The 14,814-nt window shown below is 39.9% G+C and overlaps 1 protein-coding gene across 1 annotated transcript in view; it reads left to right on the forward strand.

The window, feature by feature from the left end:
* Positions 1 to 14,814, forward strand: part of LOC143927979 (uncharacterized) — an 89,209-nt gene that overhangs the window by 40,828 nt on the left and 33,567 nt on the right. Inside the window, exon 2 of the mRNA XM_077452517.1 lies at positions 11,883 to 12,008. Within this exon, the coding sequence (XP_077308643.1) occupies positions 11,894 to 12,008 (115 nt within the window). The 5' untranslated portion in view covers positions 11,883 to 11,893. The remainder of the gene's footprint in view (positions 1 to 11,882; positions 12,009 to 14,814) is intronic.

The raw sequence follows: 14,814 nt of genomic DNA on the forward strand, positions 1-14,814 counted from the left end.
ATACAGCAGGAATGCGCAGTGTCTCATTGGCCCCTTTGTGATGTTGCTGATCCAATGGCAGCCTCACTTGTAACAAGCACACTGGTAATTGGGTGGTCTCCATATGGGGGGTGAGAATGAGGCTTGGTTAGCTTGAAGTCCCCTAGTGGTTTACTGATCTCATTGGTGGGATTAGTGACTTTGGGAGGGCCTGGCGAATCAGAAGAGGTATCTGACATGGGGGAGGCTTGGTTTTGGCGGGAACAGCCGGGTGCCCAGAGTGAGGCTTGGAGGGGTAGTGACAGTAAAAATGGAGGTGACGCAGCGTGCCGCTCATGCCCCTGGATGACGCAATTTTGTTGCAAAATGCATAGGGCTGAGCGATACGCTAACGTCACCTCGTGTTTGGAACAGTTCCAGGAGAACAGGTCGGCCGGCGCAACGGACTCAAGGCTGATGATTTCTATATACACTGTAAGTGCAATTTTATTTTTTGGTTTTTAGTAATAATAGGTTTTACACTATTTGGAGTTCTATTTCTCTTCCATGGTTTTGGTATACCTATCCTGAGTCCCTTTGAATTTATGAGAAAGATTTTTTTGGGAGTGTTTTCTACAATCCTTATATTGGAGTGGTGGTGCAAGGAGAGTATCGAGGACCCCTCTGGATTGGGAGACGATTATATATTCATATGCCTTTTGTGACCCTCTGTAGTGGGGGGTCATGATTTTCTGGTAAGCGGCAAATTTAATTATTTGGTGGCGGATCATGCACTACCTAATCGCATACAGCAGTGGTTCGCTTATGGTTCATTTGTGGAGGATCTTATTCACATTCTTTATTACACAAAGAACTTTTTTTGACTTACACATACAGACTTGTTGATCCATACACTGGGTGTATTTAGAGTTTGTATTATTATATATAGGGGCATGGGGCTTGGCCCTATACTGCAAGGAATAGGCGGTTCGCATGGTCTGAGTTTGTAATATTTATATGTATTTATCACTCATGGTTGGATTTCATATTAATTTATGTTTAGAGGCTGGGAACAGCCCATAATTCATTGTCACTTTATTTATGTATACACATTTTGATGGTTGTGGGATTTAGCGCAGCTTATATATTTATCTTTAGTTTTTTTTTTCTGTAGTTATGTGACACAGTTAAGCCGCAGCCAAATCTGATCCGTTTAGGATCAATCTGTATAATTGTTTCTTGTGTTTCACCTTAGCGCAGTTTTTCCCCTTTTTTCTGTCTAATGTTTACCTGTGTCAGTCTTATCAGCTTCAACTGATAAGACTGCAGTAATGGCCAGGTTTACACTGCATGTGATGTCACATGGTCACATGGTGTGTAGGAGGAAGCTCTGAATGATTCTGCAGCCTCCTGGGATATCAGTGTTGTGACGTAGGAAGTCCTGATAACAGATAGACAAGCACATAGAGAGTGTGGCGTAAATCAGGGGAGATCTGGGCATGCTCAGTGATGTCATTTCTAAAGAAAAAAAAGGATTACAACAATATTAAGCAAGTAAGGAGATATCTACAAGCGGTGTTCATTAGGGTTTTTTATGCTGCTTTACATGGGTAAAAGTTGTGGGGGAGGGTTTACAACCACTTTAAGTATTATTGTGATTTGTGAATACACTACTGTTTTGCGCTGTAGTTTAACCACTTGCCGACCAGCGCACGCCGATGTACGTCGACAGAATGGCACGGGCAGGCAAATGGGCGTACATGTACGTCCCTTTAAATTTGCCGCCCTGCCATCGGGAACGCGCCGCCGGCGGCGCGCTCCCGCGCTGGTCGGGACCCCCGTGAGTCCGGTCGCGGGACCCGCGGACTCGATCGCCGCGGGCATACCCGCGATCGTCTCATGGAGCGGCCAAATGAAGAAATGCCGTTGTAAACAGCATTTCTCCATTCTGCCTATCAACTAGTGATGCTGATCTCTGCTCCATGTGATTGGAGCAGAGATCAGTGTTCACTAAATGAAAGCCCAACCCCCCCACAGTTAGTAACACACCCCTAGGAACACTTAACCCCTACACTGCCACCCACTGGTTAACCCCTTCACTGCCAGTGTCATTTACACAGGAATCACTGCATTTATATAGCAGTGATTACTGTATAAATGACAATGGTCCCAAAAATGTGTCAAAAATGTCCGATGGGTCCCCCACAATGTCGCAGTCACAATAAAAATCGCTGATCGCCGCCATTACTAGTAAAAAAAAATAATAAAAAATTATTAATAAAAATGCTATAAAACTATCCCTATTTTGTAAACGCTATAACTTTTGCGCAAACCAATCAATAATCGCTTATTGCGATTTTTTTTTTTACCAAAAATATGTAGAAGAATACGTATTGGCCTAAACTGAGGGAAAATTTTTTTTTTTTATATATTTTTGGGGGATATTTATTATAACAAAAAGTAAAAAATAATGCGTTTTTTTCAAAATTGTCGCTCTATTTTTGTTTATAGCGCAAAAAATAAAAACCGCAGGGGTGATCAAATACCACCAAAAGAAAGCTCTATTTGTGGGAAAAAAAGGACGTCAATTTTGTTTGGGAGCCACGTCGCACGACCGCGCAATTGTCAGTTAAAGCGACGCAGTGCCGAATCGCAATAAGTGGTCTGGTCTTTGACCAGCAAATTGGTCCGGTCTGAAAGTGGTTAATGCACTTAATATAAGACTTTTAAATGTGAACATATTTTATTGTTTTTCTATGCCAGGTTTTTTATTAGGTAACAGAAGTTTTACACTGCTCTAACCAACTGTAAATGTTACAATAAATGCATTCAGTTTCAGACTGCATCCCCCTGTATTATACTTGCCCTTTCTTTGTAAAAGTAGGGTAAAAGGGCTCTGCCATTTGGGTTCTTAATAAATCCACGTGTTCAGTTGCATTCCCCATGGTATTGACTTACAACTAAAAAAACGAAATGTCCTTTTGCCTTGTTTAACCATTCGCTTTCATACACAATGGTTTGTTCAGAGTCTCTTATCAGAGTCCAAATATATTTTTCTGTTTTTCCATGACTCTATCATGTGAACACATGTTCTTAATTTTCTGTTGCTAATTTAGATCTAATGAAAAAGAAACGGAAGTTGTGACTTCAGTCTTGTCATCAAGCAGTAAAAAGTTTTACAGACTCAGTCACTTGGTATGTTATAAACTTTCACAGGAAAGGTAAAAAAAAAGAAAATTGGAAAAGTAGACCTAAAGACTTTCATTTTTAAAAAAACCCTTCTGCTATGCTAAATACTGGACTGAGAAAAAGTCTCTAATTCGCACCTAACATGCAGTCTAGGCTTATTTTGGCTAGAGGTCCCTCTGCAGATGCTGCTGGCGGGGCATCACTAGATGCTGGCACCAAGGGAATATTTTGCAGGTATTCTACTGAGTGCCCTGTGCAGCAATAGCGTGTATATTTATTTTCACACTCCCGGCCATAGCTGCCTTTATTTTTCACAGTTAAATATGTTGGAAAGACAATATAATATTAGTGAACTCAAGAATCATTCCTAGGTTTCTGTACAAATCATAATACTTCTTTTGACTTAACCACTTCAGCCCCTTCCCGACCAGAGCACTTTTTGCGATTCGGCCCTGCGTCGCTTTAACTGACAATTGCACGGTCGTGCGATGTGGCTCCAAAACAAAATCAACGTCCTTTTTTTTTAACAAATAGAGCTTTCTTTTGGCGGTATTTGATCACCTCTGCGGTTTTTATTTTTTGCGCAATAAACAAAAAAGAGCGACAATTTTGAAAAAAAGGCATTATTTTTTACTTTTTGCTATAATAAATATCCCCCAAAAATATATACAAAAAAAATGTTTTTACTCAGTTTAGGCTGATATGTATTCTGCTACATATTTTTGGTAAAAAATAAATTAAACGCAATACGCGTGTATTGATTGGTTTGCGCAAAAGTTATAGCGTCCACAAAATAGGGGATAGTTTTATGGCATTTTTATTAATAATTTTTTTTTTTACTAGTAATGGCGGCAATCAGCGATTTTTATCATGACTGCGACATTATTGCGGACATATCGGACAATTTTGACACATTTTTGGGACCATTGGCATTAATACAGCGATCAATGCTATAAATTTGCATTGATTACTGTAAAAATGTCACTGTCAGTGAAGGGGTTAACCAATAGGGGGTGGGGAGGGGTTAAGTGTGTCCTGGGGGAGTGTTTATAACTGTCTGGGGGATGGGCTAGCAGTGACATGACACTGATTGCTGCTCCAGATGACAGGGAGCAGACGAATGTGTTCTGTCCCTAGGCAGAACGGGGAGATGCTGTTTACATCGGCAACTCCCCGTTCTTCAGCTCCGTGACAGGATCACGGGTATCCCACTGACAAATGAGTCCACGGGTATGTTACTTTGCCCAGCCGTGCCATTCTGCCTACGTATATATGCTGACAGCGGTGGGCAAGTGGTTAATAGATTTATACCAATTGATTTACAACTGATATTATATTCTTAGAAAAAGATTTTTTTAACCACTTGACCTCTGGAAGGTTTTACCCCTTTCATGACCAGGCCATTTTTTGCAATACGCACTGCGTTACTTTAACTGACAATTGCACGGTTGTGTCCCACTGTACTCAAATAAAATTGATGTATTTTTTTTCCCACAAATAAAGCTTTCTCTTGGTATTTGATCACTTCTTCGGTTTTTATTTTTTGCGCTATTAACAAAAAAGACCAACAATTTTGAACAAAAAACTATATTTCTTACTTTCTGCTATAAAACACATCCAATAAAAAAAATATAAAAAAATCGAATCTCTTCATCAATTTAGGCCAAAATGTATTCTGCTACATATTTTTGGTAAAAAATAATAATTCCAATAAGCGTATATTGATTGGTTTGTGCAAATGTTATAGCGTCCAAAAACTATGGGATATATTTATGGATTTTTTTTATTTTTGTATTTTTTTTTTTTTTTTTACTAGTAATGGCTTCTCTGTAACTTCATCATAACTATTCAAAGTGGTTTTAACCCCAAAAGCAAAAATGTAATATTTTGCAACTTACCAATCATTAGATGTGGTGGCTGCATCAATTTTCTTTTTTTTGGCTTTTTTCCCCTCTGTTTTCACTTGATGATCTGGCCAGTAACACACCTTCTGTGTTAGTGAGACAGAGCTCTAGATAAATGAGCACAGGAGGCACAACAGACATTGTCAGTCTGGGGGGAAGTGGTGTTAAATGTATTAGCAGATTTAAATACACTAACAAATTAAAGCCACATTCCAGCTCACATTTTATAATCAGTTGCAGCAATTTATTTTACTTTTGGGACAGGTTTTAAATGAACTAATAAAATAATTTTAAGCACCCATGCCAGTGGTAAATGTTTTTTTTTCATCCATGTAAACCTATACATTCTGCTGGAGAGCTTGTGCTTTTGAAAAACAAAAAACTTGCTGGCTGGATCACCAGATGAAATTATAAGAAAGAAAGCCAAGAAAAGAAATCGAATGGCGGCACAGTGGTGTAGTGGTTAGCACTCTCACCTAGCAGTAAGAAGGGTCGCTGGTTGGAATCCCAACCACGACACTACCTGCCTGGAGTTTGCATGTTCTCCCTGTGCCTGCCTGGGTTTCCTCTGGGCACTCCGGTTTCCTCCCACACTCCAAAGACATGCAGGTAGGTTAATTGGCTTCTGTCCAAAATTGGCCCTAGTATATGAATGGGGACCTTGAGATGTGTGGGACCCTCCTTGAGGGTAGGGACTGATGTGAGTGTGCAATGTACAGGGATAGGGACAATTGTAGACACTCACTCAGGTTGAACTGGATGGACTGGTGTCTTTATTCAACCTTACTAACTATGTAACTATGAATGCAGCCATCACATCTAAGAATTGGTAAGCTGCAATATTATACATATTTGCTTTTGAGTTTAATACTGCTTTAACTACTTCAATACCGGGCAATTTTACCCCCTTCCTTTCACACAAATAGAGCTTTCTTTTGACAGTATTTAATCACCACTGGGTTTTTTATTTTTTAATAAATAAATCAATTAAAAAAATACTGCAAATTTTATAAAAATAAGTGTTTTTCTTTGTTTCTGTTATAAAATTGTGCAAATAAATAACCTTTCTTCATAAATTTAGGTCATATGCATTCTGCAACGTTTCTTTGGTGTAAATAACCCAGATCAGTGTAGATGATTATTTTACAATTTTATTTCTAACGCACAGTAACCAGAGCAATGCAGTGTTACTATGGTAACACTGTACTACTACTATGGTAACACTGTACTACTACTAACACTGGGGAAGTGATCAGGATTTTTTTTGCATATTATGATTGTTTATACCAATGAATTTTACTGGTATAAGCAACTATTTTTACTGAATGAAACTTGTTCATTCAATGTCTTTGTTGTCATTAGCTGTGATTGTCCAAAGCTAATCACATGGTACAGGCCCTGTCTGTACCATGTGATCACTGTGACCAATCACAGCTAGCAAGACAATTGTATACAATGGATGGCATGAAAGGAAGCTATCCATTGTTTACAGCTGTCATGTGATCTGCTGTGATTGGTCACAGCGATCATATGGTACTGGCAGCAGGCCGATACAATGGTCAGTCATCGTCTGTGTCCAGTGGACACAGCCAATGACAGAATGCAGCGTTGTGTGGCCATTCGAGAGGTGCATTCTGGGACGATGTGATATGTTTTCATTCCAGAACAACAGTGCTCCCGTCTGCCCGTCATTTTATTATACACCGAAGGTGTTAAGTGAGCTTTTTGCTAGGTTTCAAACGAGTCAAAAACAGGATTTTTTTTTACAGACTTTATAGGTACCAAATGGAGGCTACAATTTAAAATGTCATACATTTTATTGATATCAGTATGTAAAATATCAGGCCAAGGTCCTAAATTTCTCATGCATCAATACAGCATATCTATGCATCAATAAAATGTATGTCATTTTAAATTGTAGTCTCCATAGGGTGCCTGTAAAGTCCACCAAAAAAGTATTGTTTTTAACTTGTTTGAATTTCATTATGGATGTGTTACTAAGTAATCCCTCATTACATTGTATGTGCTTTTTGCCAGGCTACAGACATTCTACACGCAATGAGCTTTCAACACTTGAGCTCAAGAAAGTTTTACCCCCCTAAAGACCAATGCGTTTTTTGCTATTTAGCACTTTGTTAACTGGCAATTGAGCGGTCATGCAACACAGTACACAAATGACATTTATAGCATTTGCTTTACACGAATAGAGCTTTTTTGGTGGTATTTGATCACCACTGTGTTTTTTATTTTTTTGTTATGTAAACAAAGCAAAAATTAAAATTTTGAAAAAAATTATATTTTCTATTTTCTGTTATAAAACACATCCAATGAAATAAATTTTTGATAAATTTAAGCCACAATGCTACATGTCTTTGGTTAAAAATAAAAAAATCACAATAAGTGTATATGAATGAGTTTGTGTGAAAGTTATATCATCTACAAACTATGGTATATACTGTATGTATATTTGAAATTGATCAATCCTGATGTACTGATGGCCTATCTCATTTCTTGAGGACAGCACAAATAAACCCCAAATGTCCCCTTTTTGGAAAGTAGACAGTCTGAGGCATACTGTCACCAGTGCAGTAAAACCCCTGTATATGCAATAGTTTTAGCTGTCATGAATGGATTAGCCATTCATGAACTGCTTGGCTATGGTTGTGATCTATGACTGGCTAAGCTAACCACTAGGTAGTAGGTAGTCAGGTACCATGTGATTCCAATCACAGATTACAACACTAAGCAAACTGTTCATGAACGGAAAGCCGTTTGTGACAGGTTGTGTACATTGTGGTCACTATGACCAATCTTAGAGATCACATGATACCTGGTTACGAGGTCACAGGGGAAGTGCACTGCACACCAGAGCGGGAGTGCTGCACACACCTAACCAAGTAAAGGTTCAGTCACATTTATATAAATAACCGAGGTTGCCCGTGATGCCCTTTCACAGTATATCTGGAAGGAGGGGGGTTAAAATAAGCCCTTGCTGACTTTTTAGCATGCACTGTGTAGCAATTGATCCTTAAATTCACAGTAGTGACACTGAAGTCATTTAAGTCATTCTCTTGGCTTCTCAGAGCTGTGAAATCTTGTATAACAAAGTCAATATATCTAAAAAGCATATTTATTTAAAATCCAGCTTGTCTCCCTTGAACCTGATGAGTGGGGCAAAATCTGTTCCACCACAAAGTCCTGTTCTCAGAATGTGAATGCCTTAGAAACAAACTACAAAATGTTAAATTGATGGTACCTGGTCCTTAACTTTACACCCATGTGCTTCAGAGCCTGCACAGGCACCCACCTACGCATTTGGTGAACTTCCCGAATGTTAGTACATTTTAGGACAACATTTTTGGAGCACTTACAGACCTCCTTTGTTCCAGTATCTCCCTGGACCCAACCATAAACACCCACCTGATGTCATCAACAATCAAGCCTTTACTACAAATCACCACTGCAACCATACAAACAAACTATAGCTAAGGCTTGAAACTATAAACCCTGGTTCACACCAGTGAGGCTTTGAAGCTTGCACTGAGACATTAGTCACGCCAATTTGAGCAGTTTCATTGCCGCAAACGGGGTGGGACATTGAACTGTCAAGTCACATGACAAGTTGCACTGTTTTCTTTTATTAAAAGGTTGTAAAGGATAGTAATATACACAAAGACAGTGATACAATCTTTGGATCTATACAATAATGGCCAAGGCATTTTGAGACAATGAAAAAACACATCTAGTGCTACTCAGATGTTCATCAAGTACCAATCTCAGATTCCATTACTTCAAATAATCACATTGTAATTGGTTAGATATGTAAACACTGTGTGTGTCTTGAAAAAAAAAAAAGAAAAAACATCCTACACAGAATTAATTGGGATACAAAACAAAATAGGGAAGGGAAATTAACCAACAAACAAAATTTTGTGCACCGTATAGACACTGTAATTATCAGCACTCCATTAACCATCAAAGTCAAATGTACAAGTGAGACCAGGCAGACCACTTAATATTAAATGATAGGAAGTTTTCAGAGCTCAGGGAAATAATGAGTTCATAGTGGAAATGAGTATTAACCCTATGAATCACTTTGGAGATAATGGGGGCATAAATGGTTTTCCATATTTTGGTAAGTATCAGTCGAGCTGTTATGAGGATATGAGCCACATAGCTCTATATTGGCAAGGGTATTTATTTAAAGATAAGTTTAGTAATGCTAGTTGCGGGTTAGGGTTTGTTAGAGTACCATTAATTTTTTTAATTAATTCAAAAACTGCATTCCAGAAGCTTCTGACGCACTCGCAATCCCAGAGTATATGAAATATGTTGCCAATGGATCCACAATGTCTCCAGCATAAAAGTGAGCGATCTGGATAAATATTAGATAGCTTACAGGGTGTTAAGTAGCCCCTATGCACAATTGTAAGAGAGGCATCCAAGTGATCGCTAATTGGGCTTTACCAGCTCTGGACATTGGGCATGTGCACATCCCCACTTGGAGTATGTAGTACACACTGTTCTTCTGCCCTGCTCCAGCAATTGCCTCTCCTCCTTGCATCTGCAATCAAATACATCTATTGCAACATCTTCAGAGAATAGCAAATGTTTAGAAGTCAATGCAAGCTGCTCCGAAGTCACCCCAAAGTAGTACAGGAACCTTTTTCTAAGTCGGAGCAACTTGAGTCGCTCCTATTAGAACGGTCCCATTGCAATGCAACTTGTCGAGCTGCTAGGCTGCCTGACAGGTCACCCCTGTGGGAACCATCACTAAGGGATTGTTCACACTTGACTAAATTTCTGGATGATCAACAAACGCTTCTTTAGCGTTTGTATGGCATTTGGCTGGCGTCAATGAGCTTTAGAATGGGTGTTTTACAAGCATTAAACATGCTCCCTAAACCCCTATGAGTGGTTTTGTAGTGTTTGATGAGCATTAAAACTGCTCCACAATGGAAAGTGACAGAAATAATCACATTTTAATGCGCCGCAACTGCACTAAAACCACGCCGAAAACACCTGCCAGAGCATTTGTGGAGCGTTACCATAGACTTCAATGGGAGGCGTTTAAAGGCTTCAAATGGCCCCTGACTCAACATGAGGCTTCAATTTTGAAGCGACACGATGCTAGACATTGAGGGGCATTTTTAATGCCTGTCAAACGTGTGCTCTTGATCCCGGTGTGAACTCAGCCTAAAAAAAAAGAAGTGCAAAATTTAATTTAATTTGTCAACTTTGCAATGATTTGTACCAGAATCATACTTTTAGTGTGGTTTTAAAAATGAACAATATTAAAAAATTTAAATATGGACATTTTCATGGGGGAAATTACAGCCAGCACTGAGCTCCACCCTACTACTCTTGTCCAAGTCAGCCTAGTGTAGTACCTGGCTTTTACTGTTGTCAGCTTATGTTTTTGTGAATAAAAGTGCTCTTCTCCAGCTGCAATCATTCATAACACAAGTTTCCACTCTCTCGGTTGTGATTTGATGCCTAGTGATGAGTGAAGGTCCATTTTAACAAACATAGGGTGGATCATGTGTGGGCTCCAGCGGACAGACCTAGAAATAAGGTGGATACCCTTACCGGAAGTGATGGACACAAACTACTGTATAGTAAATGTGTCATGCAAGCTTGTGTACGTCACACACGATTTGTATGCATCAGGTCATGGATCACCATCCGAGTAGTCACTGCCCACTTCAGGATCGCTACACCTCAGATCTCCAGGGGTTCTCGACTCTCTCTCAAAGGTTCCAGTAGGTTAAAAGCTCGGAGCGGGTTCACCATAAACGAAAAGTAAGGACACAATGCCTCTCGTAGGGAAATTCCACCATTGAAGGTTTTATTTGAAAAAATTCCAAATGACATAAAAATTACATAAAAAATATCCAAAAAATCACGTGATCCAATAAAACGAAACGATAAAAAAGCAATATGGGGAGCAGGAAACGCTATCCCGACGCGTTTCGACTAATAAGCCTTCTACTGGGGTTGGGATTGCGGCTTTCATTCCAACCAGAAGTGACGGTTCTGCTGGCCGAAGAACCTGTCCATGGTCAGAGGTAGAAGGGAAGCTGTCGCCACTAATGGACCAACCACCTTATTACCAGGGACCACAGTTAGTAACTGAAGCAAGTCCCGGAACAGCATTCTCACTAAACAGTTACCGTGGAGAATCCACAGGCCAGTGGAGTGAAGCTTGACAAGTTTCAGCAGTGCAAAGCTAGGGACCCAGCAGAGAGGCAGGGTGACGCTTGAGGAAGATACCACCATGAAAATTGGAGGAGCTCAAGGGATTCAGTGGCAGTGAATCAGAGGGTCTAGTGAGAGACAGGGAGCTAAGTGTATTGAAGAACTACAAGGAGAAGTTGTATTGAAGGTGAAGGAACTGTTACGCTGAGCATTCCTGCACGTGCAGATGCGGCTTCTTGCTTTAGACCTTTCCCTGCATGGCTGTCCTCCTATTGAAGTATCGGAATCTGCAACTACTCAAGGGTGTCCTGGCCTAACCCTCTTTCCCCCATAAAAGTTTGTAAGAGAAATAAACATCTCTTTTGCATTTAAGAAGTGTCTGGCACCCAATAACTTCCACCTTGCACCCACTATTCCTTACAAGCCACCATATACAGAAGGATGTCAGCTATCTCTGGCCCTAGAGGTCCTCATCAGACTGAAGGAGGCCAGAGACCTTGCTACAGTAAAAACAAGTATTGTATTAGAAAAAGATTGTAAAATTTGTGAAATCTTTAAGAACTTTAGCTAGGATGCTTTAGTCTATTTAGTCAAACTAAGTATCACAATTCTTTTCCATCTTTTATCACACAGGATTGCCAATAATGTTTAATTGTCACCTCCTTTTCTCAACGTTAACCATCTTCACATTTGTCAGAGCTTCTAATGGGAACAAAGAGTTGATTGACCAACTTGAGAAGTGGAATTACAGAGAAGGAGGTAAATGCACTGTTGCACATTTATATACTTATTTATAATAGGCATTTAGAAAGCTCTAAAAATGTATTCAATACTGTACTTATTATAAATTGGCTTTGCCTCCTCCCAGGACAGGGCCTCTGTGAAGAAAGGGGATTCACTTCTTAGGAAATTAACCAGGAACCTATGTACCCAGGTTTATATAGTTATTAACCATTTCAGCCCTGAAAGTATTTACCCCCTTAATGACCAGGCCATTTTTTGCGATACAGCACTGCGCCATTGTAACTGACAATTGCGTGGTCATGCAACAATGTGCCCAAACAAAACTGACGTCCTTTTTTTTTTCCCGCCACAAATGGAGTTTTCTTTTAGTGGTATTTGATCACCTCTGCGATTTTTATTTTTTGAGCTAGAAACAAAAAAATAGCGACAATTTTGAATAAAACGCATTATTTTTTACTTTTTTCTATGATAAATATCCCCCAGAAATATATTTTAAAAAAAATGTTATTTCCTCAGTTTAGGCCGATACGTATTCTTTTACATATTTTTGGTATAAAAAAAATCACAATAAGCATTTATTGATTGGTTTGCGCAAAAGTTTATAGCGTCTACAAAATAGGGCATCGTTTATGGCATTTTTATTAATAATTTTTTTTTTTACTAGTAATGGTGGCGATCAGCGTTTTTTTATTTTTGTGACTGCGACATTATGACGGACACATCGGACAATTTTGACAAATTTTTGGGACCATTGGTTTTAATACAGTGATCAATGCTTTAAAATTGCATTGATTACTGTAAAAATTTCACTGGCAGTGAACGAGGGGGCTGGAGGGGTTAAGTGTGTCCTAGGGGAGTGTTTCTAACTGACTGGAGGGTGGGCTTGTGTGACATGGACACTGATCGCTGCTCCCGATGACAGGGAGCAGACGATCAGTGTCCTGTCATTAGGCGGAACAGGGAGATGTTGTTTACATCGGCATCTCCCCATTCTTGAGCTCTGTGACACAATCGCAGGTATCCCCGCGGCGATGGGGTCATGGAGCTCGCGGCAGGCGCGCACGCACAGCAGGAATTTCAAAGTAAATTAAGGGTACTCTACTTTGCCCAGCCGTGCCATTCTACTAACGTAAATATGCTGACAGCGGTCAGCAAGTGGTTAAATGGTGCATGTGGTTGATTGTTCTGGCAGTTTGGTACCAGGTTCCACTCCCTGATAGGCACACAGCAGCCAGGCACACTACATTTCCTAATCACTTGAGGCAGAGAACAGACTGCGCATGTATTTTTTTTTTGGTGGTTTTTATTTTTGTGTAGAACTTGGATAGGGTAAGGGTGAGGTTAGGGATACTCCAATAACAAACTTGAAAGGGAGGATTCTAACTCTGCACTAAGACTTTAGGGTGAAGGCACAAACCATAAACTCCTCAATAGGAATGTAGTTCTGGGTGTACAAACAGCAACTGCTGATTTCCCAGAAAAGCTAAGGAAAGACTTTGGGAATTCAGGGTGGTGGCACCCCCTTTGACGTGTATAGCTGAACAGTACCAAACGGAATTCCTCAAAAGGAATACAGTCCTGAGTGTACAAAGTAGTAGCTGGTGATCTCCAAGAAAAGCTAAGGAATGTGTTTAGATCCAGAAGGCTGGTACTCACAGTTTCTTGATCTTAGTGAGCCATGGTCAACTTCTGTACTCCAGCTGCCTGTGTTCTGGGTCTCTAGGAGGCTTTCTGGAAATGCTCTAGTAGGGTAGAACAGAGATCCCCCAGCCAATCAGTAGCTGGGACCCCATAAAAGGTGGTTGGCTGTTCCAGGCAGCTCTCCCAGGGAAGCCACAGCCCTCAGGCTGGGTCTTACTTCTCAAGGAACAAGAGACCCCTGCTGAGGGCCCTAGCTTATTAATATCCATCCTCAGCCCCCTACTGGTTATCTGCCATATTGACCAGGGATTGGCTGGGGAGATAGTAATATACAGGCCGGGGTCATGTTTTCCCACCCACTAGGTCCCAGAGACAGGAGGAAGCAACTGGGTCCATACCAACAGAGCCTAGAGCAGACATAACTAATCAAAGACTGCTCTCCCTGATTACAGGTAAGCCAAAAAAATAAATTTAGTAGCTCTATGGGGATATATATATATTTTTTTTTTTTTTACAATTAGATTTTATTAAAGAAATAGCCAGTTACAATACAAATATAGCAATACATAACAAGCGCAAATACAATTGCCTGTGTGTACCATAGGATAACAATAGCGTTACAGACTCAAACTCATACTTTTAGTCCTCTTGTTTGCATATAAACAGATTGATAGAGGATCCCTATTAGACTAATAAGCCCCTCCAAAAAAAAAAAAAAAAAAAAAAAAAAAAATGGAAAGGCCCATTAGTAAAAGGGTCGGTACCCTACCATTCCCAAAGCGTCAATGGGATCTAAACATATATATCGATGGGTTGTAAAAGCCTGTCCCGGCGTATCTGCCTTATAACTTTATACCACTCTAAATACACCCTATTGCCTATCGTACAAAGGCCAAATGTGACTAATAGATATATATATTGTATATATTACAATTGTCCCTAAATAATCAAGCGGGCATTGCTAGCCCGAACACACAGCGCCCCTTCCACCTCATGTTTGTATCAAAAAGGCGTTTACAGAAGAATTGCTAAACACTACCCAAGGTCGCCATATAACTATATACTTGCCCATGCTTTCATGGGCTGTAGCCCTAATTTCTTCCATTTTATGCAAATATCCTATCTCCCCCAGCCATTCCATAATTGAGGGAGTCATAGTGTTCCTCCAATATCTCGGTAT

The sequence above is a fragment of the Lithobates pipiens genome, unplaced genomic scaffold (assembly GCF_037356315.1).
Source record: "Lithobates pipiens isolate NorthernLeopardFrog02 unplaced genomic scaffold, aLitPip1_a1.2 Scaffold_23, whole genome shotgun sequence".
Taxonomy (NCBI): domain Eukaryota; kingdom Metazoa; phylum Chordata; class Amphibia; order Anura; family Ranidae; genus Lithobates; species Lithobates pipiens.